Source organism: Podarcis tiliguerta (genome assembly GCF_965153285.1).
Source record: "Podarcis tiliguerta genome assembly, chromosome: 9".
NCBI classification, from domain to species: Eukaryota; Metazoa; Chordata; class Lepidosauria; order Squamata; family Lacertidae; genus Podarcis; species Podarcis tiliguerta.
The window spans coordinates 68,242,811-68,269,050 of record NC_139542.1 but is presented as its reverse complement, the minus strand read 5'-3'; the positions used below and the strand labels follow the sequence as shown (position 1 = coordinate 68,269,050).

The following is a 26,240-nucleotide window of genomic DNA, read 5'->3' as shown; positions in this document are numbered from 1 at the left end:
GCAGCAATGGCCAGCATCATTTTTCGTTACCAGTTTATGGAATGAATTGGGGGCAGGGGGACTTGTGGATCTTCAGATGTTGCTAGACTACAACTCCCATCATTCCTGACCACTGGCCATGCCAACTGCACACAGTCCGAAATTACTGGTCACTTTTCATTTTTTTTGCGACTTAAGATCACCATCTAGTGACCAAGTGAAGAATTGCAGTCACCTCATTTGTCCACGAAAGTAATCTCCACTGCAGGACAGCAAGAGCAGGTGTTAACTATTGTTGATATGCTAGCCTAGCATGGGTAGGCAAACTAAGGCCCGGGGGCCGGATCCAGCCCAATTGCCTTCTAAATCCGGCCCGTGGACGGTCCAGGAATCAGTGTTTCTACATGAGTAGAATGTGTCCTTTTATTTAAAATGCACCTCTGGGTTATTTGTGGGGCATAGGAATTTGTTCACCCCCCCCAATAAAAATATAGTCCGGCTCCCCACAAGGTCTGAGGGACAGCAGACCGGCCCCCTGCTGAAAAAGTTTGCTGACCCCTGTGCTAGAGACACTCCATTGTGGAACTTTTTGCATAAGTAAACAATCCACCTGTGAATGAAGCTACTTCACATGCTTAAATGGATTACTTATCTCTTGTGGGTAGGAGGGAAGCTTTGAATCCAACTTTATAGGAGACAAAGCAAACTGTCCTTCTGTGGTGGGCTGCTCCCAACCTCCTGAGGATTCCAAAGGCTGTCTGTTGTTAATGAGGCACGCATTTTTCAGTTTGCTTTCTGTTCTTTGCTCCCATGTAGGAAAGGCATGAATTGGTCTGTCTCCCCCTCTTCCTTCTCCTCCAGGTGGTCATCTTTCCCCACCCCCTTATTTTAGAAGAGAAGGGGTTTGTATGGACATTCTTTTAAGCAAAATGAGCTTTGCTTTTGGAAGGGAGGAAGGGAATCAAGGAAGAATGGGAGGTTGCTTTGTTGTTATTTTAGCAACAAGTTTATTTCCTCCATTTGTGGGCATTCCTTTCTGGTTTACATAATGAGGTGCCGGAAGGATGCTTTGGAGAAGTTTGGGACCTCCTCTCTTCCCCCAACCCCCAATGTTTCGAAGGAATACTATGGAATAATATTTAGGAAGAATATTATGGCATTTTAAAGATTCATTTAAACCCACTTTGTAAGTCTGCCACCTCGCTGTTTTATTGCAATGAATCTCATAATATTGGACTCACATTGGCTGGGACAAGAAAACACTCTTGGCCACAGCATGAACCACAAAAAACATACATCCACTATTTTGTTTAGAATATTTTTTTCTTTTTTTTTCTCCTCTAAAAACTACGTGCGTGTTATGGTCAGGTGCGTGTTATAGAGCGAAAAATACGGTAGTTCATGTGTTTAAAAACAAAACAAAACGTGTTCCTGCATTGGGGGGTGGGGGTGGTGACTAGCCATTTTGTTTTTGCACCTGTAACCCAGGTCCTGGGATCCTTTGGCTCCTAGCTTTTCCATCTGTGTTTCTAACACTAACTGCAGATGATGGAAGGAGCCCAAAAATGTTTGGAAAGATACAGACTTCTCATTACTAAAATAAAGCAGCAGGTCTCAAAATGAATATTGATTTTTGTTCTGTCTCACATTTTTCAAACGTATCATTCAGTGCTGAACTGGGTTTTTAACAAACCAGAGGGCAGAAGGGGCTGGTGGAGAAAAGCAGGGGCCAACATCACATAATGATCTTCTTGGCCAAATCAAACTCTAAACCAATGTTTCTCAAGCTTTGGTACCTAAGTGTTGTTGGACTACAGCTCCCATCATCCCTAACTAGCAATGCCAGTGGTCAGGGATGATGGGAGTTGTAGTCCAACAGCAGTCAGGGACCCAGGTTTGAGAAACATTGCTCTAAACCAGGGGTCGGCAACCTTTAAGACAAAAAGAGCCACTTGGACCTGTTTCCAAAGAAAAAAAAAAACTGGGAGCCGCAAAGCTCGTCATTATAAAAATAACTTTTTTGTCACTTTTTTTTAATTATTTCTTTGTTTGACCCCTCAGAATTACTCCTCCTCTTAGAAATAAACGTTAAATTAACAAGTTACCTTTTTGTGTGTGCGTGTGTTCTTCACTCCCCTTCAAAACAGTGACCAGCGTACATGCCCCCTTTCAATGCAGTGACCAGAGTACATGCCCCTTACAATGTAGCGGGCGGGAAGGTGACGTCGGGATGGTGTGTGACTAACGCATGCACCGCCCCCATGTCACGTCACAGCCAGTACAGCACCCGCCACAGTGGGGAGTGTTGGGGCGCACAATGCGCCTCCTCCCCTCACTAGTATCCGCCCTGGAGCCGCGGCAAAGGTGTAAGAGAGCCACATGCGGCTCCGGAGCCGAGGGTTGCAGACCCCTGATCTAAACCAAAGTCTTTGTATCCTAGTTAGACACACTGTGCACTCAACATTGCCACTGATGAATGCTTATGTTCCTGTGTAAAGATGGCTCCAGCTTTATCAGTGAGACAGTAGCAGATCTGCCTTGGACTGTTGCAGGATTTGCAGTTCTCATGCCTTTGCTGCCCTTACTCCCACTCTTACTAATGAATTTTACCATTAATGAGTTTTCAAAAAGGTATGTTATTTCGTTCTTCGAATATTTAACCATATTTGACCAAGATCAAATACTAAGCAATCAATTGACCATATTTGACAATTGTGCCAACTCTAACTCACTTCTAATAATACTTTATAAGATCATAAAGTGTTCACATGCACTCCACCTTTATTTGTCAACTTCTACTCCCCAATGAAAGATGTAGAAGACATAAGAAAGAAAGAAAGAAAGAAAGAAAGAAAGAAAGAAAGAAAGAAAACAGAGTGGCGACTTCAAATGTAGTTTTATTTTTGAGATGCTGTGGAAGAGATATTTGGACTTTTTTTAAAAGAGTTATACTAATGGAGGAAGTGCCAAAGAACTTTTAATGCTTATTGTGTCATAAAGTCATATTCTGTGGACTCAGTGATCTAAACATCAATGTGGCTCCATCACATCTTTCAGTTTCTGAGAATATCTCATCACAGAAATAATAATGCTATATAGTATGGAGAAAAAAATTAAGGTAACATTGTACACCAACTCAGTTATGCATCTAATACCTAATGTTCAGCACAGTATCTTGTTTTGAGTTCATGGTGGCGCTAGAGTAACACTAGAAGATGTAAAGGCTTGTTTTAAGAAACTCAAATGCCCTCACCACCAAATTCAAGGAAAGTTTAAATACAGAGTTTTCTTTTCTGGTTCCCCCAAACTTAAAGTCATAAAAGTACTTTCAAATATTAAAAGAATATAGAACATCTTCAGGTCTAAGAATGTAATCTGGAAATCTGCCACATAGATTTCTTACGGCTGTAAAACAATGGCAAGGTCACACATGGCCTCAGATTTCTCCTCCTCTGCTACAGATTTCTCCATCTTCTGCGTATTATGAAAGAAACTTGCCAATGTATTAGAAATACACCACACATACATTTCCAAGACATAAAGTTCATGAAGATATAAATCTGAAGCTGTGACTCCTCTGTATATTACATACACATATGGAAAAATGTTGAGCTATGATTACTGTTTCAACATGTAGAGTTAATCTGAATCAGTACATTTTTGCACAGATTACAGTATTGGATTTGGATTTGATATCCTGCTTTATCACTACCCGAAGGAGTCTCAAAGCGGCTAACATTCTCCTTTCCCTTCCTTCCCCCACAACAAACACTCTGTGAGGTGACTGGGGCTGAGAGACTTCAAAAAATGTGACTGGCCCAAGGTCACCCAGCAGCTGCATGTGGAGGAGAGGGAATCGAACCCGGTTCCCCAGATTACGAGTCTATCACCCTTAACCAATACACCACACTGGCTATGGTATTGGCTATGGCCCATGGCAGGGGACAGAAAAGGTAAGCAGGAAGCAGATACCGTAAGCATGTTCCAGTCTGCTAACTATGGCATAGAAATTGGGTACCCATGATTTATGAACAGGGTGATTATGATACTATAAGAAAACTCTTATAATGTCTGCCTGAATAACCAATAAACAACCTAAAGTATTATATCTCAGTTCTGTGACATGTTAATTATAGGGACATTCATTTTCTAATCCGTTTGACTTGGAAAACAAGTAGCATGGGTTAATAATTGTGAATTTTTAAAATCTTCTGATATCTGAAGCATCTCTTTAAGATATTCCATCTTGATTTTATATAATAAACATGTTAAAATCTGCACCTGTAGGGTTGTATTCAGCATGAACCTCTGCAAACTGCATGTTCCTACAGGTGGGATGTGATTTTCTGCTGATTTCCATTTTTTCTGCTCTCTATGCATCATGAAAAGTCTGTTCTGGATAGCAGAACCCTTTGAATAAATTGGAAGGTGGTGCTGGGGGTAAACAATATTTCCTCCTCCTGCTCTTGTAGCAAGAAGCCCCTACCTACTCCATAACATCTGAGAATGGAAAAAAAATATTCCACTGATGGAAATCATCCATAGGAGTACTGTCTGCAGTGTCCTATGCTGTGGAGCACTATTCCAGCAGAGATTTAGCAGGCATCCTCATTTTTTTTACTTTCAGGTGCCTCAAATACTTTTTTAATGCTGCAGGCCTTTGCAGCAGTTTAATCTGAATTAAGTAGCCACCTGTATGATCATCTATAATGACACAAGATGTCTACCAGCAGGACAGCACACCAAATGGCAATCAGACCAGAAGAGGAATGAAGCACAACCAATGAACAACCAACACTCAAAAAGGATCTGAATGGTAAGGGTGACAAAACTCTAACCCTCCACTGCTTAGGAAGAGCTACCTGCTTCAATGCTCAGGGAAATATATAAGTTTTATGTGCAGAAAACTTGAGGCAGAGAGCTATCAGCAGCAAGCCCAATTTAGGAATAGTGACCCAAGGATTCTCAAGCTATGGAACATATTACTATTAAGAATATAATAACAGCCTGCTGGATCAGGCCAGTGATCCATCAGTTCAGCATCCTGTTTCCCACAGGAGTCCCACAAGAGGACCCAAGAACAAGAACACTCTCCCCTCCTACTGTTTCCAGCAACTTGTATTTAGAAGCATACTGTCTCTGACAGTGGAGGCAGAGCATAGCCCAGGGTGGTCCAACCTGCAACCCACGGGCCACATGTGGCTCACGAAGTCTTTTTTGACATTCAAGAAAACAACTTAAAGCCTTGAAAAAGGGTCTGACCTACACATCCTCTAAGCCAGCGGTCCCCAGACGTCAGGGGATCACCCAGGGGGTGTGTGGCACCATTCACATAACAAAAACGACCATAGTGTAGGCCTGGGCGATATATCAATATATCACCCAGGATCGGTATGGAGGGAGACCACGATAACAGCTTCACTCAGTGGTATATCGCTGGTGGAACAGTCACTGCTCAAGTCCCTCTGCCTCCAGCGCCCAGCATGCTGAGGGAGAAACAAACTAGCCAGGAGCTGGAGGCAGAGGAACCCAAGCAGTGGCACTTTCACCAGCGATATACCACTGGTGAAACTGCCATTGCACTCTGCGCAGGCAGAGGGAGAAACAAGCTGCACTGGCGAATTGCCGATAAGGCTTGTTCTTTCCTCCACTTCCTTAAACTGCTTGGCTGAGGAGCGTGCTGCTGCCCTCCCCTCAGCAAAGCAGTTTATGGAGCCCCTGACCCGCCACTGGTTTGCAGAAGCCAGAGGCGGAATGGGGGCTCTGTTAAAATGTTCCCCCTCCTCAGATGAGAGTCCTGCCTCCGCTCCTGCTTGCACAGGAGTAGGAGTGGGACCAGGGCTGCTTAGCTAGGAAACGTAAAGCCTGTCCTTCCCAGCTGAGAGAGCCCTGACTCCACTCCTTGCAGACTTCACCTGGGAGGGTGGGCTGTGTCTTTCCTCCTCGGGTGAAAGAAAAAGGCAGCACACCTGCACAAGTAAAGGCTAAGGTAGTTAAACACACGGAGCCTGCCCAAGGAGCCCAGAGTCCTTTGCCGGTCGCGCACAAGTATTGGCCACAACCCGCAAGGCGCTGGGGTGAAAGCACCTCAGCTCGCATGGTGAGAGCTGCGGCAGTTTACCCGGCACCCCACCGGCTGAGGCCAATGCAGTTTTTTTCAACATCACAGTTTAACCAACATCGCCCAACCCTACCACAGAGCTAACAAAATTTTCAGAAGTATTGAGGCCATGGCTTGTGCTTTTGAAAAAGGGGGTCAACAGCACTTAGCTAAGTGGGAACCAGTGCTCTAAGCTTAATACACTTATCCAAAACTCTTTCAGTAGCAGGAGTGACTTGAATTTTCTCTCTGGGATCCTTTCAGCGGCTGACTGTACTTGGGACAACAGTACCCAGCAAAATTAGAAATTTGAATAGGCTGATAGGAAATAAGTGAGATACACCTCAGAAGGAAAGAACAGCACACAGGTGAATTCCAAAGGGGGTGGCAAGGGGAATTTGTTTTTTGGCGGGGGTGGGGAGAGTTGAAATTAACTTGTTCAACATTCCTTAACCAAAATTATAGATTTGGGAATGGAGGAAAATTGAGGAACTTGGGCTGTAATCTATGTACACTTACTTAGAAGCAAGTTCCGCTGAAGTCGGACTTCAACAAGCAAGTGACTTCCTTTTCCCTAGGATTCAGGCACAACAAAAATGGTAAGAAAAGGAGGGGGGAGCAGAATGAGAGGAGTAAGTAAGTAGAAAAACCTAGAGCAGGCAAGCTGGAAAGGAGAGAAGATCAAGAAGTGAAGAGCTTCTACCTACACACTTTTAATACATTCTCAATGGTTTAATTACTATTTTGCAAAGATCCTTCAGTTTCTGCAGAATTAATTTTAATTTTTAAGTATTATTAATCAATTTAGGTCCCAAATAAACAAAGGATATTTATGCCAGGTAAACTGTGAAAGATAGCAAAGATAATATTAAGGGTATAAAATGTTACATTCTCAACCAAGAGGATGACAAATATCCAGCCTTGCTGCATATATAATGGGGGAGAGGAATGGAAGCTGAGGTACTGTGTTTGGCTAAATTAGTTAAAAATAAACTATGATTTAAAATGAATCAGCAGTGTGCTGCTGTATGCTGCTCAAAAATCTCTGCTTCACTCTTGTCCTGCTGTTGACATGCTGGGGAGGAAACCAGAGACTTCGTTTGCATTATGTGCAAAATGCTCATGGTTATCCCCATATACCTCCAAAAACAAAACCCATGAGTGGCACGCCTGGCAGATTCCTAGATCAGATACCTGAAAATGTTGGCTTTGCAATGTGAAACTCATTTTCCATATCCAATTTCAGGGGTAAATAAAGTAAGAAACACTCCAAATCTCCCAGATCTTCACATTCCTCAAGCCTTTTACCAGCAAACCACACCAGTGAATGAATTCCAAAATATAGCCCAAGACTTCTTTTCCTTACAGGAATAGTTTGATATACCTGGCAGTTATCTCACAATTAAAACAGAACAGTCTTTAACAAAATTACTGTTACTTGAAATAGAATACTAAGGCAGAGTACAACAGTTCAATAAAAGCAGACAAAATACAGATTTTGATAAGAGTGGAGTAGCACCTATTACAAGACACCAAATATGATAAATTTTATTTTTTTACTTTATTTTTGACTTTTCTTTTAATATTACTTTCAGCTTTCTGACAGAATTGCATGGCTTGAAAAATAAATAAATAAGCCAGTTTTAAAGTGAAGTATTAAGTATCAGAATAGTTGAGCATTCTTCCAAATGCTCACATCACTGCCCACAAAAGTTTTATCCACTTTCCCCAAGATAAGTGGAACTCAACAACACAGCTTCTATCTACCCTCCCTGACCAACCCCACCCCCAAGCTACTTACATTAAGAAACAGGCAACGTTCAAGAACTTTAAAGCATATATATGCATGTCTGGGAATTAGAAAGCCTACCTGTTCTGGGAGCAGTTGCACTGCCCCAAAGAAGCAGGTATGCAGTTTATGGGTATTTCTTAATTCCAAACTGTCACTTGAAGACCAGGTGGCTTGGGTAAACAAAAATATCTTTACTCTAGTGCCAATAATGTAGGGGACAGAATTACCTGCCTGGGGAAAGTTCTACACATGGGGCACCACTGCAAAGAAGATAATCCCTTGAGTCTATCTACACTCAGTTCTTGTTGGGGGCACCACCATCAAGGCTTCTTTTGCAGATCTCAGAAGCACAGGTTGGCAGGTCAGTGTTTCCCAAACATGGGTCTCCAGCTGTTTTTGGACTGCAGTTCCCATCATCCATGACCCCTGGTCCTGCTAGCTAGGCATGATGGGAGTTGTTATCCAAAAACAGCTGGAGACCCAAGTTTGGGAAACAAGAAGGAGGGGTAAACAGGGCTGGCCCCAATACATTTTGCTGCATAAGGCAAAGGAACCCCCCCCCCCCAATTATTCTGTATGTATGCTTTTGTTGAGATTCCTGCATTGCAGGGGGTAGGGCTAGTTGATCCTCGGGGTCCCTTTCAATTCTACAAATCTTACTACAGACTCTTAGTATAGAGGCCAATTATAATGGCATTTTCTTTAACACTGGCCATGGGACAGCATCCTCCACTACACTCTGGGACAGTAAACTAGCTTAGGAGATGCAGGGCAGATTGCTTGGCACACATAGCTCTGTCTGTTCCATGCCCCAAGCATCTTCCACCTGAGGAAGCTGTCTCACTCAGCCTAAAGACTGGAGGTGTGTGATGGGGATGCAGTAAAAAAAAAAAAGGGGGGGGGGTACTACATGGTACAGAGAAAACACTCCGGATCAGAGGGAGAGAGGATTTAATTTAGAGGGTTTTTTTAAAAAAACAAAACCCTGCAGTAATGCAGGGAAGAGAGAGCGTAATTCTTCATTGTGGAATATTTACTTCCAGGCTAACAATTTCAAGTTATAATTAAGCAGTCGGACTGTGAGCACTTAGAAAAGGATGTTATGATTACTAAGAGCCAGCAAGGGTTTTTCAAAAACATGACATATGAATCTCATTTTTTTTGAGATACAAGCTTGATGGATCAGGGAATGCTGTGGATGTAGTATATCTTGATTTCAGTAAGGCTTTTGACAAACTCTACCATGTTATTCTTGCTCAAAAGCTGGTATAATAATAATATCAATAACAACAACAATAATAATTTATTTATACTCCACGCATTTGGCTAGGTTTCCCCAACAACTCTGGGCGGCTTCCAACAAAATATTAAAAATACAATTTTTTTAAAAATCAACCATTAAAAACTTCCCTGAACAGGGCTGCCTTCAGATGTCTTCTAAAAGTCAGTTGCTTATTTCCTTGACATCTGCTGGGAGGGCGTTCCACAAAAGCAGGTGCCACTACTCAGAAGGCCCTCTGTCTGGTTCCCTGTAACTTCACTTCTTTCAATGAGGGAACCGCCGCTGGACCTCAGTGTCTGGGTTGAATGATGGGGGTGGAGACGCTCCTTCAGGCATACTGTGCTGAGGCTGTTTAGGGCTTTAAAGGTCAGCACCAACACTTTGAATTATGCTCGGAAACATACTGGGAGCCAATGTAGGTCTTTCAGGATCGGTGTTATGTGGTCTCGGCGGCCACTCCCAGTCACCAGTCTAGCCGCCACATTCTGGATTAGTTGTAGTTTCCGGGTCACCTTCAAAGGTAGCCTCACATAGAGCGCATTGCAGTAGTCCAAGCGGGAGATAACTAAAATGTGAACTGGACGAGATAACTGTGAGGTGGATTCGTAGCTGGTTGACTGACCAAACCTAGAGTTCTCACTACTGGTTTCTCGTCATCCTAGAAATAAGTGACAACTGGGGTTCCCTTCCAGGCCCTTAACGACTTGGAGGAAGAAATTGAGAGGATACTTATCAAATCTCAAATGACACCAAACTGGGAGGGGTAGTCAATGCCACAAAATACAGAAACAGGATTCAAGACAACAGATTGGAGAACTGGGCCAGAACTAAGAAAATGAATGTCAATAGGGTCAAATTTAAGGTTCTGCATTTAAGCAGGAATAATCAGCTGCACAGATATAAGATGGAGGACACATGGCTTGCCAGACCTAAATGTGAAAAGAATCTAGGGAACCTTAGTAGACCATAACCTTTACACGAGTCAACAATAACAACAACAAAAGCTAATGTTATGCTAGGCAGAGCGGATAAAAATCAATGATCTTAAAACAATAAATTTAAAAAATCATTTTTTAATTTAAATTGGATTTTTAAAATGCTTTTGGAGGAAAAATCTTTCTAAAGATAGTTTTCTATTTAACTTACATTACAGTACAAAGGCTATTCATCAGGAAATAAGGATTTGTTGTAAGTTTTATATGTGTTAACACTCAGTCTAAGTTTTTGTTTGTTTGTTTAACCATATCAGTTAACAAACATGGATACATATGCTATAATGTTATTGTTTTAGTTGTTTAAATTGTTATTAAGGAAGTTATTTTTTCCCTTCCAATAAAGTACAACAGAAAAGTTGTCCAAATATAAACAGTTAACTTATTAAACCTCACAATAATTTCAAAATTATCTGTCTATGTATTTCTAATAGTATAACAAAGTTAGTAATTTTTGATATAACTGTAAAAACTACTCTGAAAATTTATTATTCCAAAAATAAAACTATCTGGTTGTAAATATTAAGATTATACCAGCAAGAATGAGTATTTCTGTTAAAAAAAAAAAAAAAAAAAGATTTAAATCAAGTCTTACTGACTAGTGGTTTAAATCGAATTGATTTAAATCAAATCTACCCTGATTCTAGACTTCATCAAATGTCCCAGTCAAGGGAAGTAATAGTACCACACTATTCTGCCTTGGTGAGACCACACTTGGAGTACTGTTTTCAGTTCTGGGGGCCACAATTTAAGAAGAATATAAAGAAGCTGGAACATGTGAACAGGAGAGAGACGAAGGTGATCAATGGTCTGGAAACCAAGCTGATAAGGAACAGTTGAGTGAGTTGGGCATGTTTAGCCTGAAAAAGAGGAGACTGAGAAGATCAGTGTCAGAAACTGATAAAAGCTAGAAGCCAAATGGCACCTTAAACCTAGATTTTCAGTCCAGGGACTTTTTAACACGATTACAAAGCACATGAAGACAAGATGGGGGATCTAGCTAAAGATGGATAAATGCTGTGCACACATGACAACTTTTTTAAAAAAACCACACAAAAGCAATCAAGTAGAAAAGCTGTCTAGAAGAGATGTGACTGCGGTTTCATTCTAGCAAAAGTAAAAACCAAACCTCTTTTTCTCAATTAGAGGGGATAGTTTGCCAAAACCTGTATCTTTATAAACTTGTGAACAACTTTACAGACAGAATTTATTTGGTTCTTTTTGCAATGTTTGGTATCTGGAGGGTTGCAACCAGCCACAGCAAAACAGGTCATACAGAGAACACACTAGGGCTGGGCGATATCTGGTTTTCAATATCATGATGTATCACCAGCTAAACATCACAATATCTTGATATATCACAATATATATCTGTGGTGGCAGAGGGCCTCGCCAGACCTCCCCACGGTGGAGGAAGGCCCCGTGGTATCCTCTGCCAACACAGGGAAGAGTGCCACACCCTCCACCGCTGCAGGGAGGTACGGGGGGACCCTTTACCCCTGCAGGGAGGCCCAGCAAGGCCCTCCACCACAGCAGATATATATTGTGATATATCAAGATATCGTGATATTTAGCTAGTGATATATCGTGACGTTGAAATCCAAATATCACCCAACCATACCTGGAATCAGTTTTCTAACAGTAAGAAAATTTCAGAACAACATCCCCAATTGCACATCATTAACTGTTCAAATTTATGTGACACACAGTGAACTTCTTTCTGAATTCAAGTTTTCTGCTCTCATAACTTCCTGTCAAAGAAATTCTGCAGGACAATTTCAAGAGTTTGGTTCTTTGTGCATATTACTGACTGGTCCTGCAAGAGACATATTCCAAATTACTTGTTCCATAAAGTTTACAACCGAGGTGCCCAATACTACATGAAAGATGATTCAGGATCTTGTCCATGTTATCTTTCAAATACATATGGCAGTTGTGCAACACAGTAGCTGGATACTAAAATATTGATTCTGCGCTTCCAAAACTATTGAATTAAAGTGTGGAGGAGGGAGAAATGTTTGTCAGGGGAAAATAGCCAACATGTGAGTCATGAGCCATTGAGGAGAGGGCTACTAGCCATGATGGATATGATCGTTCTCCATGGACTCAGAGGCAATAATCCTTCTGAATACCGTTGCTGGAAACCATAGAAGGGGAGAGAACTTTTGTGCTTAAGTCCTGCTTCCAGGTTTCCTGCAGGCATTTATTCAGCTACTGTGAGAAAAGGATGCCACTGGCCTTATCCAGCAGGCTCTTCTGTTCTTAATCAAGACATAGCAATTGCTCTACAAACAATAAGCACTGCTTCTGAATTCTCCACATTTTTGTAAAGTAGCAATACTATGCCATTTCTAGGGTTGAAGTGGGGAAGGAAGGATGCCCAACTATACAAGTTGTATTGCCAATACGTTAGACAGAAGGGAGGGGGGCAACCTGAAGACTGCGCTTCTACCATTTTTAAGTAGGCTCTATAGACAATTAAAGTCCCCCACTTTCAAGAGTACATTTGAATATGAAACCACCACCTGAACTAGATCATATGAATGCCCATACTTTATTTTTGCTTCCCCATCATTTTTCTTATCTGAGTGAAAGAACTTTCGATCTGCAAGCAGCAATGCAGTGTAGAGAATGAGGTGCCAGAACTTGCAAGTTCTCAACTGCTTATGCAACTCCACACTAATAATAATAATAATAATAATAATAATAATAATAATATTTTATTAGTTATACGCCACCCATCTAATTAGGATACCTCAGCCACTCTGGGTGGCTTCCAACAAATTAAAACACCAAACTCAAACACTGCAGAATGGCTAAAGTCCATTTGGCAGAGGCCAAATAATAAAAAGCAATCCTTAAGCTTAATGCTATCCAAACATAATTCATACATCAGTATCTCTCCAAACCAGTGTTTGAAATTAGCCAGGGGGCAGGCTTTCGGCCACTTGAGACCAAGTGAAGATGCCTGAGTGCCAGGAGGACACCTGACAATCTCTGCCATCTGGAGGTAGATGCCTGGGGATCATTGGATCTTGACTAAAACCACATCCTGTAGAATTCTGTTACATTTTAGATGCACAATTGAAATGAATTTCTGTAGCCAAAATGCTTTTCCTGTGCAGCCTGAGAAGGAGCAGTCAACATTAAGAATAAGAGATTGAAATAGGCCAATGTATTTGACTGTGTATGTGTATATGTGACTGTGACTTTTCTTAAGCTGTCAAAGCTCTTAACCTAGCTGAAGGTTATCATCTGAACTAGCCAGATGTTTAACTGAGAATCAATCAGTCAGTCCATCATTTGACAAATAAGTCTTTAGAGCATCTTGCACGAAAATGGCAACCAGACATTCTGTTTTGGCGACTGTAACCTTTGGTTAAGGAGCCATTTTGCACTTAGCTTATATATCTTGAGTTTCTAACACTGCTCCAAACCACTTTCATTTTATTCTTAGCCTTTCTCGGCTGCGGCTCCAATCTGGTGGAACGCTCTGTCACAAGAGACTAGGGCCCTGTGGGACCTGACATCTTTCCGCAGGGCCTGCAAGACAGAGTTGTTCCACCAGGCCTTTGGTCAGGGCGCAGCCTGACTCCCTTCTCTGGCAACCTGCACAGAATTTTGCTTAACGGTTGCCATTAATTTGGTTTTTAATTAATTTTTATAATGAAATGTTTTTAGAATGTTGGATTATTTGATTGTTGTTAGCCGCCCTGAGCCCGGCTTCGGCTGGGGAGGGCGGGATATAAATAAAATTTATTATTATTATTATTATTAGCCACTTAATGAACAGAATACCAGCATACTACTAACTTCAATAGATTCAACTGATAATTGCAAGACAATGTGCTTCATGTAAATTTAAATGATGCCAACCTAGATGCCCCACACTGTCAGAGAGAAAATCCCTTCTTGAAGCCTAAGACTGGAAGACACAGTTCTGAACAAAAATGCTATCTGGAGGTAGTTCAACAATCATATCCAAAGATCTTCATTTAGCAGCACTAGGCAGAGGAAGGACCAACCCAAGTCACTTTGCCACTGGAACTACTGTACTGTATAAAAATCAAATGGCATTTCCTTCCTCCATCCCCATCTCTAACATGGGGCAGGACCCACTTGGAAATGTCCCTGCAAGAAACGGGAGCTGCACATTTTGATAGTGCTTGTACAACTTGGGTACGATCTGCTCATCTTATGTTAACAGTTCCACCCGAATGGGATAAGGCCAACAACAGCAGGAGTACACACCTGGATAAAGGTCTGCAGGAAAAAGCAAAGCTAAGGAGCGAGAAATCGAGAGTCGCGCCACCAACCCACGCTACACGAAAATCTCCCTTACTCCCCACACATGTGGACGCATGCACACACACTCAGCCACCAAATCCACAGCTAATACGTGGTTTTTGCAGCCAACGGAGCTGCCGAAAAGTTTTCCAAGAGCGGAGAGGGAGAGAGAGAAGAACAACAACGGTGTCCGACCCGACCCTATAAGCCGCCCTGGACACAGGATAGCCGGGGATGGGGGAGAGGAGGAGGAGGGGGAGAAAGGAGCGAGAACTGCCGTTGTTATGACAACCCCGGGAGGGAGGAAGGGAGGGAGGCTGGCGGGCGCAGGCCAGCGCGAGCGAGCGAGCGAGGGAGGGAGGGGGAAACTTCAAATCCCAACCGTCAACGCACGAGCGGCTTCCCCTCTTAAAGGGGCGGGCGCGCACAGGGACGGACCCTCTGAGGAGGGAACCCGGGACAAAAGGAGCCGCCGCTCATCCACCCGCCTCAGCGCGGCTGTGGCGGAGCCTAAATCGGCGGGCAAGTGCCCCACCCCGCCCCTCCAGGCCTTTCCCTGAGGGGGAGTTGGCGGCCGGCATTCGGCGCTTCCCTCACGGCGGCGGCGGCGGCGGCGGCTCCTCTCCACCGGCCGACCCCCCGCCCCGCGCACACCACACCCCCCCACCCCCCTCCCTCAGCCCCTTTCCCCTCCGCCTTCCTTACCCACACAGTGCATGAGCCGGTGCCGCCAGGAGTCGAGTTCGCGGCGGACTCCCCTGCGCTCCGCCGTGCAGCGGGGGCTCCGGCACTGCGAGGCGCCAGGAGCGGGAGCCGCGGCGGCCATTCTGCCTCTTCCCTTTCCCGTCTGCCTCTGACCTCACGCCCGCTCATTTGCATACGGGAGGGAGGGAGCCCGCGCGAGCGGGAGGGCGCCCGACGCGGCACGCCCGCTCATTTGCATACGAGGGAGCGCGCGATCGCCACGCCTACTCTCTCTCTCTCTCAGATTCTCCTCAGGCTCCTTCGCTCGCGGTTGCCTTTGCCTCGCTCAGGTTTCCGAACCCGCGAGAACGAAGAGGAGGACGGGGAGAAGCAAAGCGCCTGAGCGGATAGTATCGGAGAGAGGCAGGAGGTACAGCCGTTCCGTACTGCCAGCGGCGAGCGAGCGGGTTCCGGGCCGGTAATGCGCTGTGTGGAAAGCCGTTAAACAGAAGGGCGGGCCTCCTCCCTGCGGACTACAAACCCCAGAAGCCCTTGCGCCAAAGGGCGGGCCTCCTGCCTGTAGTAGCTGCGAGATGGGCTAGAGGTTCGCGAACCTTGTCAGTTTCGCGAACTGCATAAATCTGGTTGCTGTTTGCTGCTCTTCAAATTATTACATTTGTATACCGCCCTTCATCTGTGCATCTCAGCGATTAATAATAATAATTTTATTTATACCCTGTCCATCCGGCTGGGTTTCCCCAGGCACTCTGGGCAGCTTTCAGCATCTATAAAAACAAGGCTCATAAAAATACAAGATAAAAACGCAAATTACGTAATAAAAGCCAGAATAAAACACAAACCAATGACCCCCATCCCTCCCACAAATTTTTAAAGGCCTTAGATTATTTGAATAGCCAAAGGCTTTGGAGAAGAAAAAAGTTTTCACTTGGAGCCTAAAATATATGTAGTGAAGCCACCAGGTGAGTCTTCCTGGGGAGAGGATTCCAAAAATGGGGAACCACTGCAGAAAAGGCCAATTCCTGTGTTGCCACCCTCCAGTTGTCTTGTGGAGGAGGCACACAAAGAAGGGGCTCAGATTATGATCATGGGGTCTGGGTAGTATTTTGCACACGCTCACACCAATCTACCATGATCTCACCATAACATTAAGTAGTGTAGAAATAAAACAAACCATTTGATCAACACAAATTACAGACATTCAGCTGCCCACAAATTTGTACCCAAAGTGCTAGTATTTTACTCGTCCCCCAGTGACCAGCTTTTTCTTACTCATGTCATGCATCATTATTTATGCATGTACAATTTTGTAAGAAAAATAGAAAAACAATTTAAAAAAAACCATATAACCAAAGCTACTGGAAAATTAACAGCACACAGTAGAGGACAAATCAGTAGGAAGGGGGGAAAGAACAATACAAAACTAATGAAACTAGGAGCTTCATGGCTATCCTTCCCCCCCCCCCCCGCTGATTTATGTTTAGGTAAAGGTAAAAGTCACGACGACCTAATGGTCAGGGGTCCCGACTCTGGGGTTGCGGCGCTCATCTCACTTTATTGGCCGAGGGAGCTGGCATTTGGCCACAGACAGTTTCCGGATCATGTGGCCATCATGACTATGCCACTTCTGGCAAACCAGAGCAGCGCACGGAAACACCATTTACCTATTTATCTACTTGCACTTTGGCGTGCTTTCAAACTGCTAGGTTGGCAGGAGCAGGGACCGAGCAACAGGAGCTCACCCCGTTGCGGAGATTCGAACCACCGACCTTCTGGTCAGCAAGTCCTAGGCTCTGTGATTTAACCCACAGCGCCACCTGTGTCCCAATTTATGTTTAGTTGATTGAAAAATGTGGATTCATTTCAAATGCATTATAAACGAGAAGTACCCTTAATCTTTTTTCCCCCACAGCTGTAGGAGTTGCCAATAGTTTTCAAATAGCATTCCAAGGGACACTTGAAGGCAGAAGGGGGTCCTTAAAATCATCTCAGTGAGCGCCATGAAACATAACTTATAAATGCACTAATGATCGTCATTGCAGTGTACTGACAAAAGGGGAACATTCCGACTTCTGGGGGGTATTTTCATGGTGATATGTGTGAAATGTGAAGTGAGTGCACACCTAAGAACATGTCCCAGAATCTTTTGTGCTGTGTAGCAGCTGTTCATTAACAGACACTGTGGTAGGAAAGTGTAGTTTGGAGGCCAATACAACATTCTCTCCACACATACTTATTCCTCTCTAGGAAGGATGTTAACCAATCCTTTCCTTAAACCAAAGCATTCTACTATCACTAATAGTAGTAAATTATTACCCGCCTTTTACCCTAAGGTTACAACAATTAAACAACTGCCAATCACAAAAATTAGGTGCATCACATGTGACTGTGATTTTCTACATTATCTTATTGGACAGTTGATCACAACAAACACCTGACATATGCTGTGGAGTAGTTATCAGTTCCAGCCAGCTACAATCAAGGACACAAGATCCTCCTCCTAATAACATCCTCAGTTATGTTATGGGAGGTCAGCAGGGACCGACCAGGGGAGACTTGCTAGAGTACGCTTTTGCCATAAGTACCGGTGAAACAAAAGTTTGCAATGCAGTTATTTCAGTTCATATTACAAAAAATGCTTAGTAGAGTTTTCAAATAAAATAAAGAATAGAAGCAAGTTGAAAATTCAATTCTCAACTGTGTGGATCAGTGCCATCACCCTGGGCAAGATGCCCTCCAGTCCCCACCCTCAGTGCTCACATAAGCTTATTAAGTAGTGGCAGTGTTAACAGCAGAAATGAACATCCCTACCTGCCTTTTAAATAAGATTTTTATTTACAAATTTATAAAGAGCACTCTCATTAAAAAAACATATCAAGCTGTTATACAATATTTAACAACAAAAACAAAGATACATAAAGCAACATCAAAACATTATTTGAAGCATCAAATAGTGATTGGATTGAAAAGAAATTCATCTTACAAGAGCCTGTCTGAGCAAGACAGTCTTCAAGAGGCATGTGACTAAAGGGAGGAATGGTTCCCACTGAACTACAAATAAGGAGTTCTATAGCGTAGGGTCTGCCACACTATAGCCTTGGTCCCCTAGTGATGGCCAGTCAGGGACTTTGAGAACTGCCAGAAGTCCCCCATAAGGGGATCTTGGTGATCAAGGTAGGACATAAGGAATCAGACACTCCTTGAGCAAAGTGGAAACGAGTGCCGTTTTACTAGACTGTAAGTATGCAGTACGGCCCTGATCAGTAAATTGCTGGGTGAGACTACAGACACCCACCGTCCTCATTTTCTCAGAGTGGTTCTGGGCTTTGCTGCAAGTGTCTGCAGCACATCACAGTTCCCCTGAGTACCACAAGCCCCTCTTCCTTCAAACAAATGTTTTAGAAATGGCCATGGCTCATAATATTTATCCCAATACATGTTAGCTCTGCTGTAGTGATTCAGTTCATAGTCAATAGTAAGGTTAACCATGTTGTTTGCAAAGTATCTTTAACAGCTTGATGTAGGCATAAATTCAGCAAGCACCACCCCACCCTTCATGGAGAAAACATTATCCTGCTAGCTAGGCATTAATGGCCATTAGATTGCAATGAGGGAAACAGGATTTGCTGTGATACCTACACATTATGCAGGTCTTCTCCACTTACATTTAGGCCACTAAACTTTTTCTAAAAGTTGAGCTTCATATTCCTCCAGGATTTGGAAGCAAGTATTCCTGCTTTGCAACAATGCACCGAAGATTCATAGTAGAATACTTCCATGCGGTATGGTTTGGGAAGTGGTGTGTACACAACGTTGGCTGCAATCCATATCTATTCTGTTGTTTCTTCGGAAACACAGTGTTTTCATGCAGTTTTCCCCAAACCAGTTTTGATCTGAATTGAGAAAAAGAATGACTTTGCTGTGTTTTAAGCTAGCCATGTGCACACATCATAGTTTTCAATGAAATATACAGGGATAGATATTCCTTCAGGAACCACCAACTTAATCAATTTTAGTTTCTTCTAGTACTCATAACAGCATGTTAGGGGGTCAAGTGTTAGAAATTGGGTTGTAAGAGGATCTCTTATAACTTGTTCATTTGAAGAGGCTACTCCATATCTTGCTTAAAACCCTTACCAGGCAGATGTCGTAAAGACTGTTTATGACTACTATGTTAGGCTAGGGAAAAAGCAACACAAAGACACAAGATGTTCAATCAAACTGCCTAATAAGATTAAATAAGATTGCATACATCAGTGGTTGACTCTCCTGGGATTATTCCTTGACAAGTACAAATTATGTTTTCCTGTTTACTTACCTGACAAGTGTTTCCCCTTTTGCTCTCGAGGTCCATTTACCTGTTGCAGGAACCATGGCTTGTCACTGCTCCAGATGCATGCCTCGTGAATTATGCTAGTAATATCTATTTGTCTATCTGTCTATCTATCTATCTATCTATCTATCTATCTATCATGGCTTTTCTCCCCCCCCCCCCAACCTTCAAACTTTACTGTGGTTATAGCAGGGGATTAGCAGCAGCCAGATACTAGCTGCCTGTTACAGGGAACATGATAAGTGTAGAACATTGCAACATAGAACAAATGAAGATGGCTTATTTCAGAAACAGAGAAACAACAAACTTTAGAAAGCTGTTTGAGGCACATACTGTAAGCCTGTAGCCTGACTTGGAAGACAACACCACAGTTTATAATGGGACGTGCCTTATTCCCGATATATGGTCTTTCAGCCTTAGTAATCTACTGACCTTTGTCTCAGCATTGCATTGCAACCCATTCTTCCTTTAAAGATGATTTGATGAACAAGAACAGCTTTGCACGTTGCAAGTAGGTTAGTTGATTTTGTGTCTCATAGATTCTGCAAGATCATTCTGTACTACATCTAGTGCATGTTGGTGATGTTATATAAATATTAAACGATATTAATTAAAAAGGGCAGCGAGAAGACCACAAGATCTAATCCCAAGAGGAATATCAGTTACCACATTTGCTAGCTACTCAGTAAAACCTAGGACTGAACCAGTTCTTCTGCTATTTGTTAGCATTAATTGGCCAATTATTTCTTCTTCATTTTTAATCAAAAACAGCCCCATTTTTTGGTACCTCTACCTACTTTGGAGGAGATTATGGAAGTTTTAAAAAAAGTTTTATTATGAGAATTGCTACTCCTACTATTTCAGTCCCTGTTTCAGTCTCCTCTTCCCCATTCCAGTCTCTAAAAGTTACATCTCTACCTTGGTGGAAGGGGGAAGGTGCATTTCCTTTCTGGTGCACAAGCCTGAATACTAAATTAACCAGGTGGTGTGCTTGCTGTTATTTCACAGGCTGTGGAGGAGTTGAAGGACTGCTATCCTTCCCTGCTATCTACCTCATTCTAGTAATTGGACCTTATATACAGGTTTGTAACTACACATTTGACTATGTCTTTTTTAAAAGCAGGAGCCACCAGCCTTTGGGGGCCCATGGGCACGCTTGCAAACCTGAAGAGCTCACTTAAAAGTACAGTGGTGCCCCGCAAGACGAATGCCTCGCAAGATGGAAAACCCGCTAGACGAATGGGTTTTCCGTTTTGGAGGTGCTTTGCAGGACGAATTTCCCTATGGGCTTGCTTCGCAAGATGAAAATGTCTTGCAATTCCTGGGTTTTTTTTTTCACTCCCCACCCCCTTTTTCTAAGGCACTAAGCTGCTAATAGCCTTTTAGCAGCTAATCTGCTAATCCCTTAAGCCTTTAATAGCCGCTAATAGCCGCTAATAGCGCTAATCCGCTAATGGGCTTGCTTCGCAAGACGAAAAAACTGCTAGACGAAGAGACTCACGGAACGGATTCTTTTCGTCTTGCGAGGCACCACTGTATGTGTATCCTACCCTCTCTATATAGAACACTCAAAGGCAATATTCTGTCAGCATGTTCCTTTAGCAATGTTTTCATAGACAAGGCCTATACTATGGGTGCATCTATACTACAAACTTAAAACAGGCTTTATAACTATTCCGTAGACCTGTTGAGGAATTTCTGCCGTGTAAGTCTAAATGTGTACAGGAGGGCGAGGAGCGGGAGAGAGACATGTCAGCTGGTTCTTTCCTACCATCATATTCCTATTAGACTTGCCACCCACTCCTACCACCCATGGGGGGGGCATCTATAGAAGCAGGTATCTTCTATGCATATAGGGTCTTCACACTCCCTTATGTTCCACATCACAAGGGGAGCCTATATGCTTGGAGCATGCTCTCCTCTGCAGGTGTTCCTGTAGGCATGGGTCCAGCTTTTCCCTTCTGAAATTCCTTACCACATGGACTGAATGCCTGAATACATCTCATACCTCTAGGGCACCCTGGGGTCTGGGAGGGGAACTAGGGATTCGAGACAGTTCTCATCACTGTGAACCAGGATTCTTTGGGAAGGGTGTGAACGAAGAGAGAAGAATCAGGATAGCAAATCTGGTATAACATACGAATTTGTAGTACAATTATGCCTCCTACAACTTTGTGATAAAGTAGTTCAATGTGAGTCACAGGTTTAGTATCTTACAGTTATGTTCACCATGGTAAATGTCAGTTCAGATGATAGCACCATTCGTGGTATTTGGTACTGGTGGTAGATTTAACAATATGGTTTGAAATAGGACCACTATGTGGTTCTTGCAAAGGGGCTGTATAACTAAGTATGTCATCACCACAGCAACTCGGCAGCAGAAAATATATTGAGTCAAACCCTACAGAGGATACACTACTAATTGCACTTTAATATTAGATATCCAAACAGGACCCAAAGCAGAGAAACATGAGACTGTGCACAGAAGGAATGCTTGATAGCTAGATAGCCATATATTATTTTTAATTCTCCTGAGCTGCCCTGGAAGCATTTTGTGTTAAAGTGCTTGGAAAAAAATTACAAAATAAATAGAAGTAATGGATATAAGAGCCTTCCTATTGACCATCCCCTTTCCCCATCCCCAGGGGGAAAAACTCTCAAATATGGTAGCAGAGCACCCAGGGAGTAGCCTTTCTCCCCTACAGCAGCCAGTTTGACAGCAAAGCTAACAGCCAGCCCAGATCAAGATCAGACCAAGATGTACTGGAGCTCTTGTTTAGGCTGTCTATACATGTTATTTGTTTCAGCAACATAAGGTAAAGGTAAAGGGACCCCTGACTGTTAGGTCCAGTCACGGACGACTCTGGGGTTGTGGCGCTCGTCTCGCTTTACTGGCCGAGGGAGCCGGCGTTTGTCCACAGACAGGTTCCGTGTCATGTGGCCAGCATGACTAAGCCACTTCTGGCAAACCAGAGCAGCGCACGGAAACACCGTTTACCTTCCTGCCGGAGTGGTACCTATTTATCTACTTGCACTTTGTGCTTTCGAACTAAGTTGGCAGGAGCAAGGACCGAGCAACGGGAGCTCACCCCGTCACGGGGATTCAAACCGCCAACCTTCTGATCGGCACGCCCTAGGCTCTGTGGTTTAACCCACAGCGCCACCCTCATCCCTACCAATACATAAAGGAAATGTCAAATTAGTCAACTAGAGTAATGTAGCATTATTGACTATTTGACAATGGATTTCATCATCATAGACTATTTCACAGACTGCTGTAATTAAGAGCCTGGCAGGATCTTGCCCATTTTTGAATAGCAATTAATTCAGACTTCAGTATCACTTACCTAGCCACCTATATTCCCAGAAGCCCAAGCCTACAGCTACCACACTTTGGAGAGTCCTGTATTTCACAGCAGGATCAGAACCATCTAAGGATCAGGCAACAACTGGATCTTCCAGAGGAAGAAAATCAGGCCAAGGTGGCTAGTTTGAAGGAATAGCATAAAGAGAGCTAAGCCAAGGTCAGTTACAGGAATCTTAGCAGGACACATAGGCTTGCAAGCTTGCTCCTAGAAAGGGAAAGCTATACAAGGACAGAAAAGTTCAGTGAAATTGATGAACTATGCAGAAATGGCCAAATTGACATACAAACTCAGAGATAAGGACAACTGTGACTTTAAAGAAGAATGGGAACTTTTCACATATTACTTAAAAAGACAACAAAATGAATTGGACTCCTTGGCAGGTTTTGAATAAACATACACAAATCTATTGATTGTTAACGTCGTAGATAGATAATATAAGGATTTATACAATTTTACAGTATGCAGAGAACAATATGAGTTGAGAAATCAGAGGAGCTGAGCGAAGTCTTGGGGGGGAGGGAGGGTTTGATGGGGAGGTGGGGGGAATGATGGATATGAGATGTTTTGATATTTTGTTATGTTGAAATTGTTAATAAAATATATTTTTTTTAAAAAAGAAAAGTTCAGTGACCAATCAAAAGGGGAGACAAGTGGTGCAAGGTGTAGAGTGGTGCAATCAAGGGGGTACAGTTTCAGTTCAATACTAATTGTTGTCGGCATTCATCTGTCTCAAGAAAATGGAATGTGCCTCCAGGGGTGAAGTCAGACCGCTGGAGAATCACAGCACCTACTGTGCAGAGTCTGGTAACTTGTAACTGCTGCCTTCTGCATTGCTTTTGCTGTGTTAGCAGCACCGAAGGGACATCTCTGGGGCCAAGCCTGGGCAGTGTGTGTGGAGGTTCTGGGCTGCCGAGATGACAAGACCTCACTGATGCGGTCCAAAGGAAAGCAGAGCGATAGGTTTGGCACCCGCTTGGCTACAGGAGTTGCCAAAAGGAGGCTTACAAGACACTATCCAACCATGTTAGGGACTCCACTCAGGATTTGTGTAGGGTTTACTCCTTAGCCTTTTATTCTTCTGAAGATGTCCCACAAGGCAGCAGGTCTGGCTTGTTCCTTGGGGTTTAACCCCGAAGCCATTCTCATGAATGAGTATAGCTGCAAGTCAGTGGAGGTTTAGGATCAGAGTTGTCCTTCTCCAATGCTAATTGACATTTTCAGTTTTAAATTAACTTGCTGCAATGCTAATTAACTCATTGCATGGTATATGGGGTTTTACTGGAGATGAATTGATAGAACAATTCCCCCCTGAATGATAGAGCATTACAGCTGATGGCATATCTCCATTTAATGCAAAACAATTCTGGCTGCTCTTATCTCTTTCTTTTAAAACAATATTTATGGATTAAGCTCCTTAGGAGCTAGGGTGCCCATTTCTGAGGCAGGAATAATGGATAAACTCCAGCTCCCAGAAGGTCTGTAGTTCAAGATTCACCATGGCACTGATGTAAGGTTGCTCGCTGCCTTTGTTTTTTTATATAGGCCAAGAGAACGGAATAGATAAGAGGCTAATGGTATACCTGCTCCAGAACAATTGCAGAAATCAACCAGACCTACCTTTTTGTAAAGTAAATCTGCAGTGTAGCCGGCAAAGTAAATGGACAGTTTACAGTCTCATTCATTTTATTTTGGTAGAGAAGCAGGTAGAGGAATCAGGTTACCTTTACAGAGTTATCAAATGCAACAGTTACATCATCATGTTGTGGGATTTAGCCTGCTATAACCAGATGTTTTCCGGTGCACCTGTACCTTTGGAACAGGCTTGCTTTAGCACCTGCTCTTTCTCAATAGATGTATTCTCACTTGGAGCAGAGTAGTCCCAATAGTTTAAAAATTGTCCAGGTTTTAGTATCTGCTGTGGACTCCTGAACACAGAGGTCTATTGTCTTTGAGGAAACAGTCTTTTTTGAAGGGTTGGTGTTCTCATAGATTAATATATGTTCTAGTGAAAAGCATGTGTATATATGAGAATAGGGCATTTAACATGACCATTCACTTAAGCCCCGCCCCCCAGGTGTTTTGTAGGCTGCTCTGGAAATACATATACTGAAGAGCAGAATACAGATAGGTAGGCAAATAAATAAACTGCATAGTAACCAGTGCATTGGTTACCAGTACATTTCCAGGCACAATTTAAGGTATTGGGTCATTATTTTCCCCCACAGGGAGGAAAAATAGAATATAAATTGTGTGTGTGTGTGTGTGTGTGTGTGTGTGTGTGTGACATATATACAGATGATTCTCAACTTATGTGGGAGATAGCATGTAAAGCCAAAAATGCATATAGTGAAAAAACGCATTGGGTTCAATGGCAGGTAGGATTGCCAAAGTCCTTTTTCCCCTGACAACCACCCTGTTTCTGCTCACACTTTATTGTTTTTCTAAATTTGCTGAGCACATAAAGCTGAATGTATGCAAGTTAAATGTGCATAAGTTGCAAATTACCTGTGTACACATATATACACAAACACACATATACATAATACAATGCTGAATGGTTTAGGGCCAGGGTGCTTGGACTCCCTTTTCCCATGTGAAATGGCCACATGCTTCAGCATTCACCATAACACTTTGGATGTGACTGGTCTGAATAAGTCAACTGGAGGAGTCTTGAAATAATATAGCCTCCAACAGGGACATTCGCATTTGTAACACCTATCCTAACCCCAAGGATCACTGCCTAAACTCTGTTCCCGCTGCAACTAAAGGCTCTGCCCTGCCTGGTACATTGCATTCATTTTATTCTGCAACAGCTTGTTCTGCCCTGACTTACACTGAAAGAGTGTGTGTTTAAACTGGCCATAACAGTTTCCTTTAAAAAAGAAAACATGTTTAATCTCAAAATGGATCCACTGTTTCTCCTAAGGCTCCAGATGGCCTTTCTTACTAGGAACAGTCCATATTTCCTGGCTGATATGTTTAGTAAAATTGTGACATTTTGCCCCCAGTTTCTGAGTGTGAGACTGCAATTGCAAATCTATATAATTTATCTTTCTACTCAATTACAATATAGCTTTATTAGTAGAGTGAATCGTAAGTGTTCAGAACTGGGTGTGTACTTAATGTGCCCTGCAGCATTTGGAATCAAAGGAAATAACTTTCCATATTATATTACACATGTTTATGATATCTATTGCAGCGAATGTCCAAAGGTTGACAAAAGCTAGCATTTATTAGCAAATCATAGCATTTACAAGGAGAGGGGGAAATGTCAGAACATTCTGTCATTTACTACTAGTAACTAGAAGAGTACTTGTACTCCCAGTAAATGTTGACATTTCCTTAGCTAGATGGGATAATTTCCAAATTCAACCAAATAACATGCTCAGTGATGACATTTACTAG

General features: G+C 42.9%; 1 protein-coding gene and 1 long non-coding RNA gene across 11 annotated transcripts in view; one reads left to right on the top strand and one right to left on the bottom strand.

Annotated features, from left to right (window-relative positions):
* Positions 1–16,609, bottom strand: part of LCORL (ligand dependent nuclear receptor corepressor like) — a 56,706-nt gene extending 40,097 nt beyond the window's left edge. For 2 of the 10 annotated variants that reach the window (XM_083457890.1, XM_083457882.1), the window contains exon 1: positions 15,138–15,290. In XM_083457890.1, the coding sequence (XP_083314016.1) occupies positions 15,138–15,258 (121 nt within the window). In that variant the 5' untranslated portion in view covers positions 15,259–15,290. Of the gene's footprint in view, positions 1–15,137 lie in introns of all 10 variants that reach the window. The other 8 variants (XM_083457883.1, XM_083457888.1, XM_083457881.1 and 5 more) reach the window with 8 other exon arrangements.
* On the top strand, positions 15,416–24,509 carry LOC310685731. Its single transcript, XR_014515447.1, has 3 exons — positions 15,416–15,546; positions 20,588–20,650; positions 24,378–24,509. It is a non-coding gene; the product is annotated as an uncharacterized lncRNA (long non-coding RNA).
* The last annotated feature ends 1,731 nt before the right edge of the window (positions 24,510–26,240 follow it).